General features: G+C 40.6%; 1 protein-coding gene and 1 long non-coding RNA gene across 2 annotated transcripts in view; both read left to right on the plus strand.

Annotated features, from left to right (window-relative positions):
- Positions 1 to 9,834: 9,834 nt before the first annotated feature.
- Xkr6 (XK related 6) overlaps positions 9,835 to 24,756 on the plus strand; it is a 270,046-nt gene continuing 255,124 nt past the window's right edge. Inside the window, exon 1 of the mRNA XM_078030785.1 lies at positions 9,835 to 10,676. Coding sequence (XP_077886911.1) covers positions 9,916 to 10,676 — 761 coding nt within the window. The 5' untranslated portion in view covers positions 9,835 to 9,915. The remainder of the gene's footprint in view (positions 10,677 to 24,756) is intronic.
- LOC110599386 (uncharacterized) overlaps positions 10,962 to 24,756 on the plus strand; it is a 73,048-nt gene continuing 59,253 nt past the window's right edge. Inside the window, exons 1-2 of the long non-coding RNA XR_002485325.3 lie at positions 10,962 to 11,272; positions 12,912 to 12,999. This is a non-coding gene — a long non-coding RNA (uncharacterized LOC110599386). The remainder of the gene's footprint in view (positions 11,273 to 12,911; positions 13,000 to 24,756) is intronic.

Genomic DNA, 24,756 nt, shown 5'->3' on the forward strand with positions numbered 1-24,756 from the left:
GCCTCCAGCTCAGTCTGGTAAGATGACATCTTATTGAATGCAACACAAACCACGAGAGTGACAACCCATCACTCCTGCCACATTTGGGGCACAGGTTCCATCCACACTCAAGGGGAGGGATGTTCACAGAGCTGTGAACCCCAGCAAGTGAGTCAGGGGTTCATCTTAGTAGTCGGGCTCTTACCTATGCCTTAGGTGGATAAATTTTGTTGGGGCTTCTTCCCAGATTGTGTGTGGCTATATTAATGAAAAGTTGGCTTTCTGCCGACATTATAAAACCAAATGATGTGTAGTGCTATTTGGAAGGATGACTTATTTATTTAATTAGGTTCAGGAATTGAACCCAGAGGTATTTAACCACTGAGCCACATCCCCAGCCCTTTATATATGTAAATATATAATACATATGTTTTATATATATATATATATATATTAGTTAGAGATAGGGTCTCACTGAGTTGCTTAGGGCCTTACTAAATTGCTAAGGCTGGCTTTGAACTCACGATCTTCCTGCCTCAGTGTCCTGAGCTGCTGGGATTGCAGGCACGTACCACCATGCTCAGCTAGGAGTGACTTATTATCTAAAATTTTAAACCCTAAAATATGCTCCTCTAATGTGTATTAGTTTATAAAATTATGCAATAGAAATTACAAGAGAAAAAAGACTATTAAAAAAGAAACAATTTTGCTAATATTTATTTACAGTTCTGGGGACTGAACCCAGGAGCACTCTATCACAGAGTTACATGCCCAGTCCCTTTTTTTATTCTGAGGCAGGATCTTGCTAAGTTTCCTAGGATAGACTGGAACTTGTGATTCTCCTGTCTCAGCTTCCCAAGTTGTTGGGGTTATTATAGGTACGTGCCACCATACCTGGTTATTTTGCTAATTTTTGAAATGATGATTCTGTTTGGACTAGGGAAAATTAATCCATTCGTGAATAGAATTTTTATGAAAAGAAAATAAGTTCCTCGCTGCCTCTACATTTATTAACGTTGAACCCCCAAATACTGATTTTAGAGTCACAACTAATTAGTTGGTCCAAGTCTCACACAGGTTGTCGACTATCACTCCAACTTCTTTACTATCATCAAAGCTCTCTGCCTAAAGCACAATGTCGATTTCATCACTCCTCTGATAAAAGTCATCTATAGGATCAACTTTAAAGTTTTTAACCTGAATATTCGAAAACTAGAACTGTCTCCCTCTCCTTTTATGTGTTCAGTGCTGCAGACACAATGCCATGCTACCAGCCCCACTGCTGTTTCTTGTCTCTGCCTCTGCACGTGGGGTGCCCTGGACTTGGTATGGCCACCCATCCTCTTTGGAGGTCCCAGACACTTTGCATATAGGCCTTGAGAAGAATGGTGAATACACTTGGTTGGCCATTAGATTTCTTGGGCACAAACCTGACACATTGTAAGTCATCAATAAATATTGCTTCAATACAAGTCTTAAGAGTCGTCTTATTTAAGAAATTGGATGAAATGATGGTTCCTTATGACTCTGACTTATATAAAACCATTACATGAATTAAGAGAATATGAACCAATTAAAATGAGTGGTAGAGATTTCATGTGCTTCAGTCCTTTCAGAGGGAGAAGGCGTCATTCTGTGCTGGAGTGGTCAAGGGGATTTTTGATGAAGGAAGCAGGATAGGTGTTGAAAGATGAGAGGAAGTTTAAACCCTTGCTGGCATGACATCTTCTTCTTAGTAGGCCTTCATTAAAAGTTATTGATTTGAATTGAAATGGTAGAGAGGTGAAGAAATAATTCATAATGAATTAAAAATAAGTTCATAAGCTCCAGTGCAGGAAGGTGCCGAGTACATGTGGGCAAGGAGGGCATTTTTCTGATCAAGAGTGGAAACTAATATTGCCACACAGAATGGAATGAGATTATGGAAGCTGGGTTTGGTATGATAGATGATAGTGAGCCATTACATATTCTCACAAGAGGATGATGGTATTTTAGGTTTATTATTCTGATAAAGGTACACTTCTTGGATGGGAAAAGAAGAGAACACAAGTTGAAGAGATTAGAGAGAGGCCTCAACTTGGATAAAAATAGTTCCTGATATTTTTACACCTTTTTTTTTTTTCCTGCAGAAAGCACCTGATAAACCTATGAGAGAGGTTCTCACCACAAACCTTGTAGGAAAGTCAGATGAACATTCTAACTTTATACGAGAACTGAGAATACGAATTAATCTACGTTATAGAGCTGGCAAATGTTGGCACTGGAACATAAACCTATTTTTTTCTTGGTTTCTATGATGGTTAATTTTACATATGAACTTGACTGGACTCAAGATGCCCAGAAAGATGTCAAAACATTATTTCTGGTGTTTCTAGAAGAGATTACCATATCAATGGGTCGACTAAGCAAAGAAGATCTGCCCTCACCAAAGCAGGCAGCTACCATCCAATCTCTTGAGGGCGCAAACAGAACACAAGGACAGAAGGGCAAAATTTGCTGTCTTGGAGCTGGGATGTCCATCTTCCCTGCCCTTGGACATTGGTGCCCTTGGCTCTTCTGCCTTCGGACTCAGAGGAGGATTTACATACCATTAGCCCCCAGTTCTCATAACTCAGCTTCAACTAAACCATCAGCTTTCCTGGCTCTCTGGTTTTTAGAGAACAGATTGTGGAACTTCTTGGTGACCATAATTGTCTGAGTCAATACCTATCATAAAGCTCCTCAGATATATCTTACGGGTTCTGCCTCTCTGGAGAATTCTGACTAGGACAATTTCTGAGCTCAGTGTTCTTGCCATTAAGAAACAAAGGATGAGATTTCAAACACTGAAAAGGAATAATTCATGCAACTTTGTAAGGCATGTGAATTACAATGGTATGGAAAGAGTCCTATCCTGAATATCAGGAAATTTAAAGTCCTTGGGGCTAAGGCAACTAGTGTGACCTTAAATAGATAATTGTCTTCTATGGTTAGCTCCTTCTTCTTCATTTGTAACAAGGGCATTGTATGTAAAATGTTAAGTTCATTTTTGTATGCTGTTCTTGGAATTTCTGTGTCATTAGATGACCCTGTGAGATGGGCCTTGTGGTGGTAAAAAAGCATGGGAGAACAGAGTTGATTTTAGGGCCAAGGGTGATGAGTTCACATTTATATATCCGGAAAAGGTTAAAGGGAGTGGTAGTTAGAAACTGGTCACATCCTAGTCCCTGAAATCTGTGTCACCTTATGTGGTAAAAGAAATGCCACAGATGTGACTGAGTTAAGGATTTTGAGTTGGGGAGTTTGTTTATTCAGGATGATCCAGGTGAGTGCTTGTAAAAGAAAGAGGGAAGGGGAGCTCAGAGTTGAAAAGGGAGACATATGACAGAAGCTGAGTGAAGTAACTGCTGGCCTTGAAGATGGAAGGGGACTTGGTGGGGGACTGTGGGAATAATCGGGAATCCATCAAAGACAGGGAAATTGATTCCCACTCCCACTCCACCAGCGCCTCCAGAAGGGTAAAATAATAAACTTGTGTTGTTTTAAGCAGCTAAGTTTGTGATAATTTGTGATAGCAGCCACAGTGGATGAACACAGGGAGTGACTAGGGAGGGAGGACCAGTACCTAGTTAACACCTGCTGTGTACTAGGCATTGATCTCACAAATAGCTTGTGAAGGCAAGGAAAAATAAGCCTGAAATTCAAAATTATAAATCATGTGAGGCGAATTTTGTTCTTCCCGTATTTATTATTGAGGAACAGAGATTTAAATAAGAAAGTACTTTGCCCAAGATACTATAGAAAGTTAATGGCAGAGTTGGCGATTTAAGTTCAAAAAATGCCTCCTGTGATTAAAAAACCAGACCAAACACTTCTTTAAAGAAAAAGGGGAAGAACTAGAGGAAGGCATAACTTAATCATCACCTAAAAAGGTAGGTTCTCCCAGGTCCCCCAATTTGTACCGGCTCCAAAATTGGTGTCTGACATGTATTAGGCACTTACTACCTGCTGATAAACAAAGATCCCAGATTGCACTCTTTAATCATTAATTGTTCTGTAAGTTTACCTTCTCTTCATGACTTGTTGATAATGCTAGCTGTAGGTGTCTATTTCCTGTCTTCAATTGGAACTGTGATTTACAATAATTATTCCACATTTCTTTGTCCCAGTGAAAGTCGAGTGTAGAATGGGTTTTCAACAAACACTTGCTGAATTTAGTTAGACTTAGTGTCTGTCACGTGCCGAAATACTATAACCAGGAGATGTGTCTAAAAGCTGAAGAAGATACCACTGTGGGGGTTCACTTTACTTGGTGTGCTCGTGGTGATGGTCAGGATTTAAGGCAGCATTAAGAATATGTATGCTTCACATTTTCTTTGCATTGAAGACTCTATCATTTTGCCAAAAGACCAACTCAGCCAACATCAGATCAAATCTTGTATCCTAAATTGAGGACCAGAGAAAGCATGTGGCTTGAATTGGCATGTCATGTTGTAGGATGAACACAAAGCTTTAATTCTGGAATCATACTTTTCCTGGTAGAACAATCATATGAGAAACTAAGGAACAGAGGTTTACTGTGGAAATGGCTGATTTCCATTTCCTAACTCACGTTCAACCTGGGGGCAAATGCTCCATGCTCATTTTCTGAAATGGCCTGTATGATTTGATCTGTTGTTATGTGCTCCTCCTTTTCTTTTGGTTGATGTTGAACAGGTGATTTCACATAAGTGTACATATGATGAAGTTACAATGTACTTTTGGGGGAGTGAACTCGTAAAGCTCATTATTCTTACTTTTTTTTTTTTAAAGAGATAGTGAGAGAGGAGAGAGAGTGAGAGAGAGAGAATTTTTAATATTTATTTTTTTTTTTAGTTCTTGGCAGACACAACATCTTTGTTGGTATGTGGTGCTGAGGATCGAACCCGGGCCGCACGCATGCCAGGCGAGCGCGCTACCGCTTGAACCACATCCCCAGCCCCTCATTATTCTTACTTAGGAGACATAGTGGATAAAAACATAAGGAAGCTCCAGAAAGGTTTAAGTCAATTCACAGATGTCAGATTCAGAACCAATTTTATTTTGCTTGTTTATTTTTCAGTGCTGAGGATCAACCACAGGGCCTCATGCAAGCTAGACAAGCACTCTACCAACTCCAGTCTTAAAAATAGTTCTTAAGAGACAAACACCTTTACAAAATACTCCTCAATGGTGTTACTGCTAGAGAACACAAAGGAATAGCCCCTTAATTCCTACCTCTCTCTCCGTCTCTGCAGGCACATTCATATTACCTGTCCCTCTTTGATACCCACCCCCCCAAATTATCTTTCTCCCATTTTGGTCCCAATTTCTCCACACCATTACCACCACCCTATAGGTAATCACTTTTTTCCTCCTTTGGGTAATTTTTCTAAGTCTCTTTATGCAAATACAAGCAAACAGGAATAGACTTTCTTTTCTCCTTTCTTATAGGCATAGCATGCTCTATTATATTCACCTTGCTCTTTTTTTACAACAAAGCATCCTGAAAGCCATTACATATTATTAAAAAAGAAAACTATCTTTTTTTCAGTATCACTACATCATATTCTGCTGTGTGGATACACCATAATTTATTTAACTAGTTCCGGTGGGGGTTGTCATTGAGGTCTTTTTTTCCTTCAATTTTTTCTTAGTATTATAACAAAGGCTACACAAATAATATTGTCACATGAACAGCCGTGTATTTCCTGACGTGCACATATTTATTTGTAGGATAACTTCCCATAAGAAGGACTGTTGTTTCAGAGGGTAATTGCATTATAATTTTATTAGACAGTGCCTGGCTCCCCTCTGTAGAGACGGTACTGCTTTGCACCACCAGCAACAATGCATGAGAGTGCTTGCTATTACTTCGATTCTTATCATCAAACACAGACATGTACCTTCTAGGGATAATGGCTTCTATGAGCTTACTCTGCAGCACTCAAGGTAGTCCTATTTCTATAGTAGTCAGTAAGTACAGGGCATGGAATTGATGAGGATGACATCTGCCTACTGTTCAGAAGCTTTACCAAGGATCACAACTTCAGAAGGATGTATGAGGAAGCCCCTTCGACATGCTTTTGTTGAAGCCCACCCTTATATTGGAATTTAAACCTTCTGTCTACTAGATATGTATCAGCACTGATAGGGGCCCTCTGTGACTAACACAGTAATGCTGGCTTCATTCAGAGATGGCCCGACCTGCTTGGGACAGGGCAAGGTAGGTAAGTGGCATGGGCTTTGAAATGACACCTGCCTTGATTCAATCCACAAATACCCTGCCTCCCTAGGGTGTGACTCAGGGTATGTCATTCAGCAGAACTGAGACCTTTAAAATTGGGAACTAACTCCCATGCCTTTTTGGACTATTGTAAGATTAAAAGGAATAATGTTTGAGGGAGCATTTAATACATAATAGCTTTCAAGACTTTTCCCTTTTGCCTTTCTGAAAAGAGCAAAGATTTGGAAAGAAAAACCCTAAAGGCTCCTAAACAGCTAAAATTTGTCACAATTTCCATATGTGAAAGCTATCTTACTATACTAACAGAAGCTCAAAAATGTATTTAGTATTGTTTTATATGTAATTGTAACAGGCTTTGTTATTTGGCTTCTTAGCCTATATAGGAGTAGAAGTACAATGGCCAAAGTTGTTAACTGACTCAACTATAGCAGGCAGAGATTTAAAAAAATGGTTAAGAAAAAACCTACCACCACCCACAAAAGTGGTGGGCTTCTAGATAGTCAGAACTCTTAGCATAGGGTGCCTCAAGATCAAGTGGTCAAGAAAAGGTTAACTGGGGATAGGGGTGTGGCTCAGTGGCAGAGCGCATGTACCCAAGATTCTGGGTTCAATTCCCAGAACCTAAATAAATAAAATGTTGACTATCTACCTTTGTGCAGAAAGCAGGCGGGGTGATGAATTTCCTTATATTACTCCCCACCCCTTTAGCTAATGTTTTGAAGTATCTATGTAATACATTAATGGGTTTATTAAGATTCATATCATAAAATATAAAATACATTTTTTGGCATTTGAAAGGTTAAATCTCAGTTATTCAAAAAATTAATCAGTTATCCAATTTTTATTGAGTGTCCACTATGTGTTCAACACTGTGCTAAGTGCTAGGCTTACTTGGAACACTTAATTGCCCCAAAACTCTAGGGGAAAAAATGTGATTCATAGCAGTCCAAATTTATGTTAACCTTTCCATGAGTCTTCATGATGGCTTTATTATCAATGTAACTGATGTTAATTCTAGAACTTTCTGGGTTTCACAATATGTCCTCTTTCCAAGGAAGATAAAATTGTTAAACACGTAAATATAATGTTGAAATCACTTGGTGGTCTGTGAATCTTATATATCTACTCAAAACTTCAATTGTGATTAACACTTTTGACTCATAATCTCATGTGTCAGCTTTATATAGTGAGTGTAATTTACTTAGCTAATTTCACTAGATTATGTTCTTTCAGAGCACAGAGAAATAGGGATCATAAATATGCCATTACTGGCTGCTTTTGTTTCTCATTTCATAGCCTCACAGCTTAAAGAGAGGAAAATATATTTAAAAGCACAATTAGCTTCACCTATTTCCTAGAAGTATTTCAAAATGCTTTCTTTTATTAGAGATACCAAATCTACTAAGAAATTTAAGTAGATATATGTTGGCATTATGCAAGCATAATAATAATAACAAGAGCAATTAGTTTATTTAGTGCCTACTACCTATCAGGTATCATATCGAGAGCTATGAATGAATGGATTGCCACCCAGCAAAAAAAATTTTTTTTTGAACCAGGGATTGATCAGGGGTACTTTTCCACTGAACCACATCCCAAGCCCTTACCCAGCAAATATTTAAAGAAAGTACTGTTGTTCCCATGATAAAAAGGAGAAAACCAAGTTTTAATGAGGTTATCTTGCTCACAGCATTCATTGTTATCATTTTAGTGGAACTGGAATCCAAACTTGATAATTTGTACACTACCACACTTATGCCATTTAAGGTGTTATTCTTCCAAACTCAGAAAAGAAATAGAATCCCATCTGTATGCAGAAATTCTCTTGACCTGTCAGTTCTTGGTTTTACAACCATAGAAATAAGGAAATTAAACCATAGCATGAAATAAGGATACAGTTATGTGATGTGATTCTCAAAGTAGCTTTTGGAATCACTCCCCCCAACCCTCAAAACCAGGGGGTAAAAAATCTCTAAGCATTTTCTCAAAGTCTTTATAGGTTTTATCTTGGCATATATACTCATGAAAAGTTGAGTCTAAAATGCCTTGACACTCTCAAAACTTAAGTAGATACGCTCATCTTAAATATCATGTACATCAAAGTAACTATTAAAGTTATCAAAGGCAACTTTCCTTCTCCAAATCTCAATGCCATACAAATATGATATACTTGGTCCTCTTAACAGTCTAAAGAAAGTTATTAATACTATTAGATTTTACTGAAAGGAGAAATAGAATCAGAAAAATGTGTTAAAGAATCTTGGAAGATGGATAAAAAAAATCCAGGCATTTTCTTTCTTTTTTATTTTTCAATTTAACTTCAAATGCTCATTTCACCTACTTAGTAACAACCACAAATGTGTAGCTTGCCTGTCTAGCTGAAAATATAGTTTCACTGGAAGATCATTGTAATTCAAATCCATTCAGTGCTGCTTCACTTATGTAATTTGTTAGCTAAGTTCAAGTAGTGTACCTGCACCTATCTTAATGATATAGCACATTAATAACATTTTCACTCATTTAAAGCCATGTTTACCAACATAGCCTTAGCACCAAAAAAAAAAAAAATCCAAATGACAATATTCACACATTCAAGTAGTCTGAACAAGTAATTGATGCATACAGGTTAAGTTCTGGCTAGTTTTGAATTTTCCAAATTAAGGTCAGAGAATTTTCAAGCCACACACTTAAAAAAAAAAAGTTGATAGAGAAATATATTTTGGTATTGCAGAAAATATACTCAAGGTCACAATATGCCCATTATGTCCTTACTCCAACATGCAAGACACAACCAGGCTGATTTCTACCTGGATTTTGCCTGGAGCTTTCTTAAGGGAATGGTGGAAACTTTATTACAAAAGATGGTGAAGTTGTCAGTGACAAGACAATCAGGGGGTCAACAGAGGTAAAAGGGGAGGAGAGATGTCTAAATAGAAGTGAGATTGAGTAAGTTTTTGTGGGAGTCAGTTAAACTGAGTTATGTACCTTTTAGAGCCCCTCAAAATAAGAAAGGAGTAAATGTGCAACGTAAAAGAAAAAGGAAAACAGCCAGAGAGGTGAGACACGGCCATTTTGGTGTGGGGGGTGTCTAACTACACAATGAGGTCATCCTATCTCCCGGAAGTGACACGTAATCACCTGCTTTGCACTGGCTCCGCCCCTTCCCTCAGAGGCCCCGCCCCTTCGCCAGCAGCTGGGAGGGTGTTAGGGGGCGTTTCTCCAGGAGGAAAGCTGTGAGCTGCGACGCTGAGGAAGGGGACCCCAAAACGTCTGGCACTGCCCCCTCCAGGGAGCACTTTGGACCGCCTCACTCGGCCCAGCGGGATTCTGAAACGCCGAGGGGTCAACCTGATGGGTTTCGGGGTCAACGGAAGAGGGGAAGGGGAGCCCTGGCGGGGAGAACCCCCCGGCCCCCCGCCCAGCAGCTGAGGCACTGAAGGGCGGCCATCTTGGCCGGGAGGGTAGGGCCGGGGAGCTGCGGGCGCCGTGCGATTGGGGGGCTCGCCCGGAAGTGACGCCAACCACCCGGAAGCGGAGGGGGTTCCCTGGCCCACTCCCCCCTCGTTCGTTTGCTCCCCCGCTTCCTCCCCGCCCCCCTTCCTCTCCATTCGTTTCCCCCCCTCCCCGGTCCCAGCCTTCTCCCCCCACCCGTCCCTCCCCCCCCAACCTCCGGAGCTGGGAAGAGAGTCAAGATGGCGGCGAAATCCGATGGCGGTGGCGTGGGGGTGGGCTTCGCCCAGCTGCACAACCTGGACGAGGCGGTGGGCAGCGGCGGCGAGGAGGACGGGGAGCCCGGGGGAGGCGGCTGCGGCGGCGGCGGCGACGGCAGCGAGCCCGGCGAGAGCAGCTCGCTGCACATCTGCCACTGCTGCAACACCTCCTCGTGCTACTGGGGCTGCCGCTCCGCCTGCCTGCGCTCCCTCCTGGGCAAGAAGCCGCGCCGCAGCGCCGCCGCCGCCGACGGGGGGGACCAGCCGCTGCAGCCGCCCGCGGCCGCCGGCGCCGACCGCCACCCCCCGACGCCCTCGGCCGCGCGTCCGCAGCCGCCGCAGGTGGAGCGGCCGTGGCTCGACTGCCTGTGGATCGTGCTGGCGCTGCTGGTCTTCTTCGGGGACGTGGGCACCGACCTGTGGCTGGCCCTCGACTACTACCGCAAGGGGGACTACGGTTACTTCGGGCTGACCCTCTTCTTCGTGCTGGTGCCGTCGCTGCTGGTGCAGAGCCTGAGCTTCCGCTGGTTCGTGCAGGACTACACGGGCGGCGGGCTGGGCGCCGTGGAGGGGCTCAGCAGCCGGGGCCCCCCCATGATGGGGGCCGGCTACGGCCACGGCGCGGCCCGCGGCGGCCCGGGCGCGGGGGGCTCGGCCACGCCGGGGGCGCAGCGCCTGTGCCGCCTCTCCGTGTGGATCTGGCAGTCGGTCATCCACCTGCTGCAGATGGGGCAGGTGTGGAGGTAAGCTCTGCGGGCGTGGGGGCGGGGGCCGGCGGCGGGCGCTCGGACGGGCCGGGGCGGGAGGATGGGTGGCCGCGCACTCCCCGGGCGCCTCGGGACCGTGGTTCCATCCGGATCCTGGCCACGCCTTTTGGCCCAGGGATGCCCAGGTCCCTCTGTCTGCCTGTCTTCATCCCTGGTTCGCACTTGGCGGAGACCCTGCCTCAGTCCTCCCTCCCCTCCTCCTCTGCAGACCTCTGTCTCCTGGTTGTCCCTTTGCACTATATCCCAAGGTAATCAGCCACTGGCGCTCTCTGTCTGCACCCCAACTCGCGTCCTGGTGGTGGGGTCGGGGGGCGGGGGGACCTGGTTTTCCCCAGCCGATTTGCACTCGGTTTGCCCCTTGATGAGACATGTCTCCTCTTACCCCGTTTTCTCTCTGCAGTGGCCAGTGTGGGGCCCTGTGGAAAACCCTTGCTGCTTTTCCTTTTAGAACTCCATTCCACGCTCCCTTCTCCCGCAGTCCCAGCCCCTGTGAATGACTCCAAACCGCTGCCCTCCTTGAAGGAAAAATGACTTTTTTTTCTGGTTTAGACGTGCCCTTTTCTTAGTGACAGGTAAAAATTGGATGTGTGTGATGGCAGCAAGCGTTTGCTATTAACTCACCTCTAGAAATTCAGCTACCCTAGACACATCTTCTGTTTTGGGTGGCGAAGCCAGTGTGTGATTACTGTTTACACAAGACTCAAGCTCGGCTTTGCGGCCCTTGACTCTTAATCTGAATTCTCCATGTGCCAGGTGAATCCCTCAAAACCCACTTGCAGGTGCTCTTTCTCCCTGGAGCCTTATCTGATTACCTTAGTGGCTACACCGAGTAAAGAATCCCACTGAAACCTTAGTCTGTGCCCTCCAACTTCACATGAGCTTGTGTGTACATTCAGGAAACGAATTTTAGTTGAGAGTGTTTGCAAGAGGAAAAAAATCTTACAGAAGACAAATTACATAGGGAAAGGCCCTTCATGTATGTGCTTCTGTGAGAAGGCCTAGACTGCCCCAGCTCCTATATGCCCAGTAGATTGTAGGCCTCAGCATTTCAGGTACCTGAGGTATACTCAGTTTAACACTGAGAAGGTTCATTGTCTTTTGGCTAGTTTGTTCAGATATCAGTTCTGAATCTTAAATAAAAATGTTTCAGAAAGCATGGGATTGAATTAAGTCAAAACATGAGAATGAATGCAAGAACTTTGTCTTACACATTTTATATGCAAATTCAGGATTGGGGAAATGAGGGTGGTTCTTGATATTCTTGGTCTTCCCACAGTTGTTTACTGGTGTTCTTGGTTGAACCAAGATCCATTTTTTCTAACTGCATTTGTCTGCAGATAATTTGTTTCCTGTGAAGTTTATAAGAATAGGGGAATAAAATAGAAAAACATGATGATTAACTTTTAGCTGCTGTGAGCATAGCTTGAAGTTAAATGAAAATTTGCAATGTTTTGAATTTGACATTTACACCCCCCCCCCGCCACTTTATTTTGAATCAAAGATTGTGTATGCTTTGATACCTTTGATACCCTTGCTGCTTTTCCTTTTAGAACTCCATTCCACGCTCCCTTCTCCCGCAGTCCCAGCCCCTGTTTTGGAGTTTCTTGGAGGCTGGCAAGATTCAAATAGTGAATGGGGAGAGAGAAAAAAAGTATAGGAAAAGGAGAGACTTTCAAGTACTAGTTGAGTTGAACAACATATATTAGTAACTAGGCTTCTACTCAGGTCACCTATCTCCATGGCTTAGACTTCTTATGAATATGAATGGACAATATGAATGCTGATGTTAGGTTAAAATTCCGGAGAGAATCATTTCTAATGTAATCCATTGCGTTTATTAGCAGTAAGCTTTTGGAACATAATGAAGTGATAGTTCCCCTCCCCTATTCAGCTGAATCTTAATTGTATTTTGGCAAAATAGAAGTCTAGATTTTTGGGACAAATAGAAAAGTATATTTTAGGTGTAAATTTAGCTTTTGAATTTGTTTAAATGGCGTGGTTTATTTTCTTATTTTTCTGATCTTCGTGTAACTTTGAAGGTCTGCAATGAAATTTGAGTGTGTGGTGCCTGTGATTTTAGTATGTCTAATTTTTTAAAGATTCAAATATAGCTCTAAATATCCATAGGGTTAAGGTGTTTAAGGATATGCTAGTTCAGCCATGCTGTTTCATCCTGCATAGCTGTATTTCAAAAGAATTTTATTTTTTCAGTAGGCTGATTTTGTTGGAAATGCTCCAGGAACAAGGTCTGCTCCTTAATACCTGCTAGGCATGTTGCTTGCACCGAAATCATTCATAGGTAAGAGGTTGGGAGAAAGGTTTTTATTCTTTTCTTGTTTTCATCTCTTGGCAAACAGTTGCTTGTCTTTGTGTGTAAACACACATCACCTCAGTTTTTACAGCAGATCTTCTGGGGTTGTAGGTTCCTTAATCATATTTGTGATTTAAATTGCTATTTCATAAGGTCACATGACATAAAGATAAAGGTCCAGGAATTCTATCATTTGATTTGGGCTACGTTGCTAAGAAAATATGTCAGTGAAGTTGTACATTGTCAAAACTGATTCTATTAAACCATGAATAAACTGTCTTTTCACATAATTTTTCTTTCCCTTTTTAAGCTCTAAAATTATTTGAGTTTTGTTTGGACAGAGCACATTGCCTATTTAAGAACATTTAGTCACTCCTGGTATTGAAGCATACACTTCTTTGCCTGTTGTCTTTCTTATAATGATGGTATATACTTGACATTTCTTTTGCCAAGTGATTTTACAGAATGTAAGAAAGTATTTTGATGGGGTGAGAATTGGAGCATGGAAGAATAGTTGTGTGTAATGATTTGATATCGTGAGCCTGTTTCTGTGAGCACTGGTGTGTGGACAAGGTCTATATAATGCGTGCTTCACTAGCACTGGTTACTAAACATGTAACTTACTGTGTGGCTTTGTGTGCTCTACTTTTCAGGTGATTTTCCTAGGGATAATGGGCATGTGAGTCACTCTGAACAGAAATCTGAGTCACTCCAGGCTGTACTTCAGTACAGTGTGTTGTCATTATTAGAAAGTGAGATTGTATTCGTGGAGGGTTTGAGGCTGGGAACATTGATTGAGTTTGCATCTTGCTTGTCATATGTAAGTTACTCTTGGTTGTTATCCTTTCTGTGCCTTTGTGTCACCTTTGTGCTTAATGTAGTGGTTGTTCTCTCTGTCAGGGAGCAACCGTTCTTCACCAAATCATTAATCTTACTTAGAGTTTATTTATTTTTATGTGTGTGCTTGCATTCTTCTCCTTGATAGAGTAGAATAAAATGTACTTAATTCTTTATAGTGGTGCCTATTTTTAAAGTGAGGGTTAGCTGTTCTTTATCTTGGGAGATGGGGTGGGCTATAGGGTGGCTTTTAAGGAAGAAAAAAGAAAAAGGCATTTTACATTTTATTATGGCACCTGAACACTCTAAATCTTTGTTTTAGAGTATTTTTCTGTGTTGAGACTAGGTATAATCAGAACACAGCTCTATAGTCAGTGCTGGATGTGACTGGGCTGCTGTAGATTTTTTTCCCCTTAATTATTCTCTCCCTATCTCATCCCTGTAAGTAGGGAGCATCTAGTATATTTTGGGTCTTTGTTCATATTGGATGTTTTAGAATAGTGGTTCTCATTTCTGGCTGAGACTGGAACCTACTGCAGCTTTTAGAAATAGAAGTGCCTGGGCACTAGACCTTCCAGAGAAGATTCCCACCACAAAATGCAAATGTCATAGCTTCCAAAATTCCACAGCTGATCAGACAGGCAGCCAGGCTTGAGAAGCATATTGAATTGGGTTTCAAGCTTATTCCATTTGGGGATGGGTATTCGATTTGTGTTCTTAATAAAATATGGTGGAACAACTGGGAAAGGAGTGACTTGGTACTATGGAGTTTGGTCCCCAGACAGTGCCATAGCTAAATACCTTTACCTTGAAAACTGAGTGTCTGGAAGTTTCTTGGGGCTGTCTTAAGGGTTTGCACTTAGGTATTTCAGAGTTTCTGTTTAAGTCCAAATATGAATCTCATCCTAAAAAGATTCCTAAATTTGAAATGGTCTGCAAACAAATTGTAGGTCATTTCTTTGCCTTTGTGTAATACAAATAGTACTTTTATGATGCTATTGTATGTAAAAGGTATAATAATTCTGTTGAATTTTGAAATGATTCCTTTAATAGGTTTGAGGAAAACATAACTGGGATTACAAGCAGTGTTGGGATAAGTGATTAGTAATGTTCTTGTAGTTCTTAAGATTTTGTGATTAAAGAATGGAAATACTATATTACAGATAAGGACATTTCATTTGTCTGGAGCCAGGGTACCAGTCATAGTTACATTAGAAGGTTTTTTGTGTGGGTGGGGGGGTGGGTGTAGGAAGCTTTATATAACTGCTTATTACTGGGTAGAAATCTCAGTATTGTAAAATAGTATTTTTAAAATTTTATCTATAAACTTAATGGGATGTAGGGTTAAGAAGATATTGAGCTTTTTTTTTGTGGTGCTGGGGAGTGAACCCAGGGCCTTGTACATGCTAGGCATGTGCTCTACTTCTAATCTACACTTCTGCCCCCTCAGGGAGATTTGTTTGATAAACTTGAGAAAATTGATCTGAGAACTGTAAATAAACAAGTAGTCCAAAAACAAAAACAAAAAAAGAGGAAATTGTCTTACCCTATCAGAAAGAAGATATGTTCTATCAACAATTAGACCAATGTGCTGCTGGCAGGGAAATTAAATAGGTAGTGACAGAGAATAAAAGAGTCCAGGAATAAATTGGTAGCATTTGTGAGAATTCAGTACATAGTAAAGGTGACATTTGCAATCGGTGTAGGGAAAAAGAATTATTTATCAATGTGGGCAAGAGAGTGCTTGCCCAGCGTATGTGAGTTCCTGGGTTCCATCCCCAGCACTGCAAAAAACAAACAAACAAATATTTGAAAATAATTAAAGATGAAATATAAAATGTTAAGCTGTAAAAACACTAGAAGAAAATTTAGGATGATACTTAATCTTTTCATGAATAAGACCCTTTTGATACCATCAAGGACAAAAGAAACAGATTTAACCACGTAAAGTCCTCATCTGATTTATTTCATTTTTCTCCTCACTTGAAAAATCTAGAAATACATGCTTAGCTTCGAGGATCCGAGAGTTAAATTTAGACAAAGGTACTTCTTTCTAAAGAATGTATATTAAAAAGAGAATCTGAAGATTACTTGTTTTTGAGTGAACACTAACAGTAAAAACTGGTGAATTTCAAGGGAACATAGTGGAAAAAATGACCTGCTTTTGAGTAAAGGTGCAACTAGTAATGTGCGTAGTATTTTCAGAGTGATCCAGAACCAAAACATCAAAACTATATTATAGGAGTCCATCTTCTGACATGTGTCAGAAATCAGAAGTAGTTTATTTCTGCCTTCAACAGTATTTGCTTTGTTTGATTTTTGCCTACTTTATTCATATGTTAATTAGTTAGCCCTATGCACCTGGTAAATTCTGGAATGTTGGGAGGAAAGAAAGAAAGTGCCCCTTAGCCTTGTCATTTTCCAATGGTTGGCTTTACATGTGCTCTCAGCAAATGATGTTCCATTTATCTGATTTCTTCTAGTGAAAAATACTGGCTTTTCGGTTTGACTTTGAAAAAATTGAGGTTTATGGAAAAAATCATAAAAATTTAAAAAGTTCAGTGACATTTGACTAGTTGCCTAAAGATACTTCACTTTTTATTACTATGAGAGATAATTAAACACACACACACACACACACATACACGTGTACACATGTACACATATGACAGCATGGTATACAGAGAACAGTCACTGGCATTCATTTTAGGCCTGGAGTGTAACTCAGTGGTAGAGCACTTGGTATATGTGAGGCCCTTGGTTGGATTTCCAGTATTGCAGAAAAGAAAAACAGGTTTATCACTCTGCAAGTTATAAAACAACAGGTAGTATCAGTTTCCTAATATTATCTTTATCAAATAAGGAGTGAAATTGATTGACATTTTATTTCCCTTTAGTTAATTTTTTTTTTTTTTTGCAGTGCTGGGGATTGAGCCCAGGGCCTTAGCCCAGGGCTAAGCAGGCACTCTATTCCTGAGCTACATTCCCCCCCTACTAGTTGGTTACATAGATTATTAGTTAATATTCAAATTTACACCATAGTAAACTTGCTGAGAAATTTGTTAAGTTGGTTTATCAACTAATTTTGAGTTTAATGCAGCTAAAATTATATATTAAAGTGGTCTTTTTTTTGCAGTCATTATAAATTTTTATTCTTAAACTAAAACAATGAATTTATTTTTTAAAGCTGTATATTTTAGAGGTTTTTTTTCTTTACCAAGATTAGTTTCTTTTTTTGGATAGAACCTCACAGTCAGCTATTGTAATGTATTCTATGTGTTTTTAACTTTGAAAAGTTAGTGTTTAAAAAATTTTTTTTTTAGAATGATAGCTGCTATGTTAAGTGCTTTGGTAAATAATTCTGTTAAGTGAGTTTTCTTTTTTTTTCCTAAGATTAAGGTGTATTTTCTTTATTGGCTTGAGTTGAATTTTTGGGAAAGATAGGATTTGCTTGGAGGATTCAGCTTTCTATGGTTGTGACAACATACCTGAGGTAAAGAACTCAAGGGAGGAAGTGTTTATTTTAGCTTATGGTTTTGTAACACAAGGTCCTGAGAGTGCTGAAGGGTTCTTGTCTCATGCACTGGAAGATGACAGAGGGGAAAATTCAGTAGCAGATTTATTAGAAGAAAGCAAGGAAAGCTCCTACGGTGTGGGAGGGATTCCCAAAGAGGGTGCTTCCCATGGCTGTTTAAGGGTTTTTATACTGTTTTGATGAAGAATTAACTTTTCATTGGTTATTTCTTATTTCCATTATGGGGTGGTTTAATGTGTTTGTTAACCTGAGTTGTGCTGTACTTGTTCTTAAAAGAATTGCTTGGGTTCAAGACGACAGTTTGGAGTTGACTAGTGTTGGGTGGGCAGTCAGGGAAGCCGGGCAGCAGCAGCAGGTGTCCAGGTGTGGGCGGGGCCTTCTGTTCAGGCAGTCAGAAGCAGCAACTAAAACTTTAGCCTAGGGTTTTAACCCGAGGTGGTGGAATCCTCATTCTCTCAGGTCCCCGTTTTTATTTCCTGCCTCAGTTTCAGAGGTTTTGGTTTATGGGCACTTGACTTCTTTGTTTCTGGGCTGCAGTGAGGCTTCAGAACACCATGAAGAGTGTGTGGTGGAGTGAAGCTGCTCACCTCCTGTGGCCAGGAAGTAGAGAGGGAGAAAGGGGCTGGGGACACAATATACTTTTCAAGGGCATGCCCACAATGGCCTGCTTCCTTCAATGAGGCCATTTCCAAAATGGGTTAATCCATTCATGAGGTCAGAGCCCTCATGGTATGGTCACCTTCCAAAGTACCCCTCCACACACATCTGCACTGGAGATCAAGCCTTTGACACATGAGCTTTTTTAGCCACACTTCAGATCCAAATCTTAATAATGAGAATTAGTATATACTACTTTATCTTGAAACATCAAATAACTTTTTGTCTTAAGTGCAACATTGTTTTCTTTTTGCTTTTTCCTCGTTATCTTGGTCCTGGATTTACAGAGCATAGACTGCTTATCACTCCTTTCTAGCACGAAAGTGGGGGATTCAGCTCATGGGATAGTGGACAAGAAAACCTGAGTTTTCCTCACTGCACTTCTGGAAGGGCGTGAAGTTGGTATTCTTGTTGCTATGACCACCTGCTCTTAAGAATCCTAAGTCATAGGTACTGGAGCTTGGATGCTTTTTTCTGTCATCATTTTGGTCCCTCCACCCCCATTTTGTTTTAAACACATCGAACAAGAAAGAGGATAGGAAAGATGAAGATGACCCCAAGACTATAGCATGGGAAGCCTGCCAGTAATAGTCTTCTGGGAAGTGCAGAACACAGGCAGGCAGGCCAGACTTTGTCTGTTAAGCTTTTTCTTCAAATGGGGCCCAGAAGCTTCTGTGTTTGGAAACCCCAAAGGGCGCGCTGTCATGCAGATTCCCAGCCTTACCATAGACTGAAAGAATTAGAGCCCGGGGGAGTTGGTCTAAGGAAAGTTAGGAAATGGATATTTCCGTCGTTCTTTATTAAGCAAACATCTAAGCCTGAGGTGGGGGTAGGAGGGAGTGTGGGGAACACCTTCATTCCGCAATTCAGTAATTGTTGAAGAAGTAGCTTTTCTACAATTTTTTGGTTTTTTTGGTACCAGGGATTGAACTCGGGGTACTCAATCACTGAGCCACATCCCCAGTACTATTTTGTGTTTTATTTGAAGACAGGGTCTCACTGAGTTGTTTGGCGCCTCGCCACTGCTAAGGCTGGTTTTGAACTCGTGATTCTCCTGCCTCGGCCTCCCCAGCGCTGGGATGATATATGCTACATACAGAAAAGCCTATATATAGCATATATCACACTTATGCACTTCTGAATTCTGCACCTCATATTGGAAATGTTTAGAATAAATCCTCATAGTTAGAATATCATTATCTCACCTAAGGCAATTAACAGTAATTTCATAATTATTCTTGAATTCTGTAACGTCATCTAACAGCTCATATTCAAATTTTCAGTTGTGCCCAACAGTGTCTTTTATATTTCCCCCCTCCCCACCAAACAGGATTTGATCAAAATTTATGTGTCTTTTAACTCTGGAGTGGTTATCTTGTTGTTTTTTTTTTTTTCCCTCATCACATTGACTTTTACAGAGCACAGGCTACACATATGTGTGTGTGTGTGTGTGTGTGTGTGTGTGTGTATGTGTGTGTGTGTGTGTGTATTTATATATATTTTACTGCTAACTTTTATCTTACTAAAAGTCATGACTGCTAGATTACTCCTTATAAAAATATACTTTCCTCTTTGCAATCAGGAAGTACATTTGTACCCCCACCGCACCTGAGGGTTTTACTTTCCTTGGATTCAGTTTTGTGGATGTCTATAATTCAAAAATATTAAATGGTGTATTCCAGATATTATGAATTTTAGTAACTTTTAATAAGTTTTAAGTATTAAGTAATTTTTAATACTATTTTATTTTTTAAAAATATTTTTTAGTTGTTGATGGACTTTTATTTATTTATTTTTTATTTATTTGTATGTGGTGCTGAGGATCAAACCCAGTGCCTCTCGCATGCTAAGTGAGCGCGCTACCGCTGAGCCACTACTCCAGCCCCTCATACTATTTTATTATAGTTTTTTAATTATTAATCTCTTTGTTGTGCCTAATTTATAAATTAAACTTGTTTGTATATGTATACACACACACACACACACACACACACATATAAACAGTGTATATACCTAGGATTTGGTACTGGTGAAGATTTGAGGTACTCACTGGAGGCGTGGAATTGTGGGTGGAGGAACTACTGAAACTCATGGGGTCAGTCTCCCATTTCCTAAAAAATGATTTTACTTTGTGCTTTAACATCCATTGAGAATTCTTACTCGACTCAGTTATTAAATTGTTGGTAGGGAGGGAGATTTGTGTTTTAAGCAAACTCCCCAGTAATTCTAATCTTCTTGAATGCTTGATAGCCACTTGCTGTACTGGAACAAGGCTCTGAGAGTTAAAAAAAAAAAAATCTGTTCTCAAGAAGTGAGTCTGAATGTAGGCAGTAGTGGGTTTGGGATGGGTTGTCAGTAAGCGGTTAATGAGTTTAAGCTTTCATGTTAGTCTTAGAGGAACAGGTAAATAAATGTTGCATGGCTCATAGTATCCCAGCTCCTAGTTAGAATTGGAGAGGACCTGTATGTGATACCTTCATTAAACTGAGGACATTAAACATAGGAGAAGATGGAATGTGTTAAGAATGTGTGATGGGATTTAAGAGAGGCTGGAGGGAGGAATAGAAGAGTTACTAAGGAGGACAGAAAATAGATAGAAAATTCTGTTTTTACACATACTACCTCAAATACTTTTCACATGTTTTTTTGTGTGCCTTTTACAGATGAGGAACTGGGCTCTGAATACTTAAGCAATTCATGTCATTGGTAACAGGTGGAAGCAAATTTTGAAGCCATATTGTACTGATGGCAAAATAAGTCCAATTTTTCATACCAGGAGGTGCCCCATGAAAGTCCTGGACAGCTGAGCTGCGGCCAAACCCAGTTACTTTCCTTTGTTTTTGGGACTTTGATGTTCTGGCTTGTTGAAAGTAGAGAGATGGTATCCTAAGGCCCTGAGGCCTTTTGGTGTTCAGTTGAGGTTCTTGGAGACCTCTGACTTTTAGTCTAATGTATTAAGGCCCACAGAGATCTGGGTAGTTGATGGTAACTGTTTGTAGTTGATGATAACTGCTAATGTGACCCACTCAGTTGAGTAGTTTCATAGGGGCTGTGTCTTCAGCACATATTTTTAGCACTCAGCCCATGTTTTTTGCTCATGGTAGACACACTTTCCAACATGTTTTTTCCATGTTACAGAAGTGGGTATGTAGGGTTGATGTTACCCTCATGCCACCCCCCCCCCCCCCCCCCCCGCGCGCCCTGCAGCCTTATCTACACGTGGCACCCATGCTGGTTCTGTGTTGACCTGTTGGAAACACTGAGAGCAGCAGTTCTGTCCTCAAGGTTACAAGACACTCATTTCCAAACTGTGGCTGTGCATTGGAAACACCAAGGGAATCAGGTTTGGGAACACTATAAGAGGTAGAGTCCAGGAGTTCTGGGATGGGTTTTTAGGAAGTTTCTCAAGTAGTGCATAAACAGGGATGAGAACCACAATTCTCAAAGTTTGATTTCTACTAATGTTTACAGAAATAGTTTTCAAGGAGAAGGAGAATTAGAATCACTTGATATTATTTTTGTAAACAAACTACAGGCAGATTAGGTTTGGAGGGATGCATTGTATAAAAAGAGGCTCTGCAGATGAATTTAATAGAAATTATGTATTTAAATATTCTATAATTAGATCTTAATTTAACTGGAATGGATTGGTGGAAAGTATGCATTAATCAAATAATTGCTATTGCCTTTTGCTTTGCCTAAAATTTAGAATCATGTAAAGGCATTTATGACTTTTAATCATTGAATTGAATATTCCTTTGTTTCTGAACTTTGTTGAAAGTTTGAAGTACTTTAAGTCATTATTATGAACATGAATGATCACCTTTGGTGCTTAGAAGTGCCTGGTTAGAGATATTTTATTGTGCTGGGAGAATTGATGATTAATTCAGAGTAAATTTCATGTCTCATATTTTCAGAATTGTTATATTTTTAAAAATCTGTGCCAAGAATAGGATTTCTGAACAAGAAACTATGAATGCAGTGGGAGAAGTGACCTAATAGATATTAAGTGAGTTTCATCAGAGCTGGGAATGCAGGTGCAGAGAAGAATCTGCTTGGTAGATTCACAGGGAGGATGGCTAGAGGAGGGTGAGGGAGAGTTATACATGCTTGACTGATGGTAAGCTCTTAGTACTGTGGGTCACCAAGCACACCTAGAATCTACACACACCAAAATAGCATCCTCTGAGCTTCATCCAGAAATGTACTAGATGTGGCAGTGCTGAGAAAACCCATGAACCTTATAACCAGAAATCTTTGAGTCAGTGGCTGGCAGAGGTGGGGGCTCGGGTTAATGGGCAAGCACAAGCAGAGTGGGTTGTATGCTCTGCCAGTTTGTGATTCTGGATTGAAATATGTAAAACTCCAAAGTTGGCATTTTGTTTGGTCATAAGGAGTATACTTTCTGGATGGTCATCTAAATAGTTGTGAATAGCCTGGTGTATTTAAGATGTTGCCATTTGCCTTCTATAAAGCAGTTTTCCTCAAGGCTTACCCTGAAAGAAAAGACCATGCCTTCCACTTAAAAATTTATATACTCAAAATTTAATCATCTCAGTGGTTTTGGTTAGACCTAGTGGGTCCTGGTGTGCCTTTGGAGTAGAAGAGAAAACTACAAGGAGGATTCATACCTAGCTTTCAGATTAAACAAAAATTGTCAAAATGAAGCATAATTTGAGCTAGGCACAGTGGCACACACCTGTAATCCCAGCAGCTCTGGAGGCTGAGGCAAGAGGAGGCAAGGCCAGCCTCAGCAACCTAGCAAGACCCTGCCTCACAATAAATAAAAAGGACTGGGGGTGCAGCTCAGTGGTCGAGTGCCCCTGGGTTCAGTCCCCAGTATGGGGAAAGGAAGGGGAGTTAAAAGCAATTACATGATGAAATTTGGAAAACTTGAGAATTAGATTATGTCTGTAGCATTTGTGGACTATATGGGGTTTTCAGTGCTAGAGACCCATAATCTTAGGTAGGTTTCAAGATCTAATGAGTTGATGTGTAACTCATGAGGCCTTTATGACTAAGTGAGATGATACTGTCAGGCATGTTAAATGATTTTGAAGGGGCCCGGCAGATCAGAGTGTGTCATTTAGTTTATTGCTTGACATTTGTAGCTCACTGTCTCAATTTTATTTTTCATTTTGACAGTCTGGGGATTGAGCCTGTCCTCTTGCTAAGCAAGCACTCTAACATTAAACTACATCTCTGGCCCTTACTGTCTGAATGGTTTTTTTTTTTTTTTTTGGACTGGGAACTGAACTCAGGGGTTCTTAATCACTGAGTCACATCCCCAGCCCTTTTTATATTTTATTTTGAGACAAGGTCTTACTCAGTTGCTTAGGGCCTTGCCACGTTGCTGAGGCTGGCCTCAAATTTGGGATCCTCCTGCCTCAGCCTCCTGAGTTGCTGGGATTACAGGTGTACACCACCATGCCTGACTTTACTGTCCTGACTTTTGATGCACTCATATCTGCTGTAAAGTGATACTTGTGTTCCTGAGAAACCTCCCATTCTGCAAAATCATGCACTACATATAACAGTGCTGTGCAGAAAAAGTAGGATTAAGGCCAGATTACTTAATAAACCATGTAATTCGAGCACCAGCAAAAACAATGACAATCCACATAAAAATACTAGCAGGGTTAACTTTTCACTGCCATTTGATTCAGCATCATACCCAGATGATTCTAGGCCTTGTTTTATCGTGGGATAGGTAGTTTCTTGTGGGCAGTAGCTGCTTCTATATACTAGCTTCACTAGATTTAGAGCTCTGCTCATGGGTATCACCCCCACGAGCACTGGCAGCAACACTGGGTAGTGGGAGCACAGCAGGTAATATGCTCCTCAGCCAGCCACCCACTTCTTATACAGAAGAAAGGGCCTCCCATGAGATTACCAGCATTATTATTATTATCATCATCATCATCATCATCATCATCATCATCATCATCATCATTTGTAGTTGTAGATGGACAGCATGCCTTTATTTTATTTGTTTATTTTTATGTGGTGCTAAGGATTGAACCTAGTGCCTCACGCATGCTAGGCAAGCGCTCTGCTTAATGGGTGTTTTTTGTTGTTGTTGTTATCATTATCTTTTTTTTTTTTTTTTGCTAAGTCTAGCTAAGCACAGTGGCACACACCTGTGAAAAATCTTGCCCTTGATGGCTGGGTGGAATTACCTGTGAACCAAGGCTATGTCCCCTAAATTTTGCTGTTGCCATACCCATTTTGTTGGTCATGTGAAGGAACCATGTAACAGAGCATGCATTGTAGCTTAACTGATGTGCTTTTGAATCAATGATGGTGTCAAGGAGCAGCTCATGAAAATATAGGTTCTGTTACTTTGGGAAATTCTAGTTTGAGATATATTCTAGTGTTTCAGGTTAAATGAAATTTGTTACTCTTCTCAAGCTTTGTTGGTCTTTAGATACAATTAAGAAGTGAACAGAGGCTATTTTAATTCACTTTAAAATTTCTACTTCTGTAACTAGTCATTGGATGGAATGTGATAACATCTTAGTGCCTCATCAGCACTTGAACACGCATGCATGTAGCAGAAGTGATTTTAAATTTTGGTTCATTTGAAATGGTGGTTATATTGAGGTTTTAAATTAAAATTAATTTGAGCATACAGTAAACAAAAAAGAGCAACAGTAGCCAGTTGTCAAGGAAAAGACTGATGGGTAGAATAAACAGACGACTTTCTGTAATATAAA

The sequence above is a fragment of the Ictidomys tridecemlineatus genome, chromosome 14, assembly GCF_052094955.1.
Source record: "Ictidomys tridecemlineatus isolate mIctTri1 chromosome 14, mIctTri1.hap1, whole genome shotgun sequence".
Lineage (NCBI taxonomy): Eukaryota > Metazoa > Chordata > Mammalia > Rodentia > Sciuridae > Ictidomys > Ictidomys tridecemlineatus.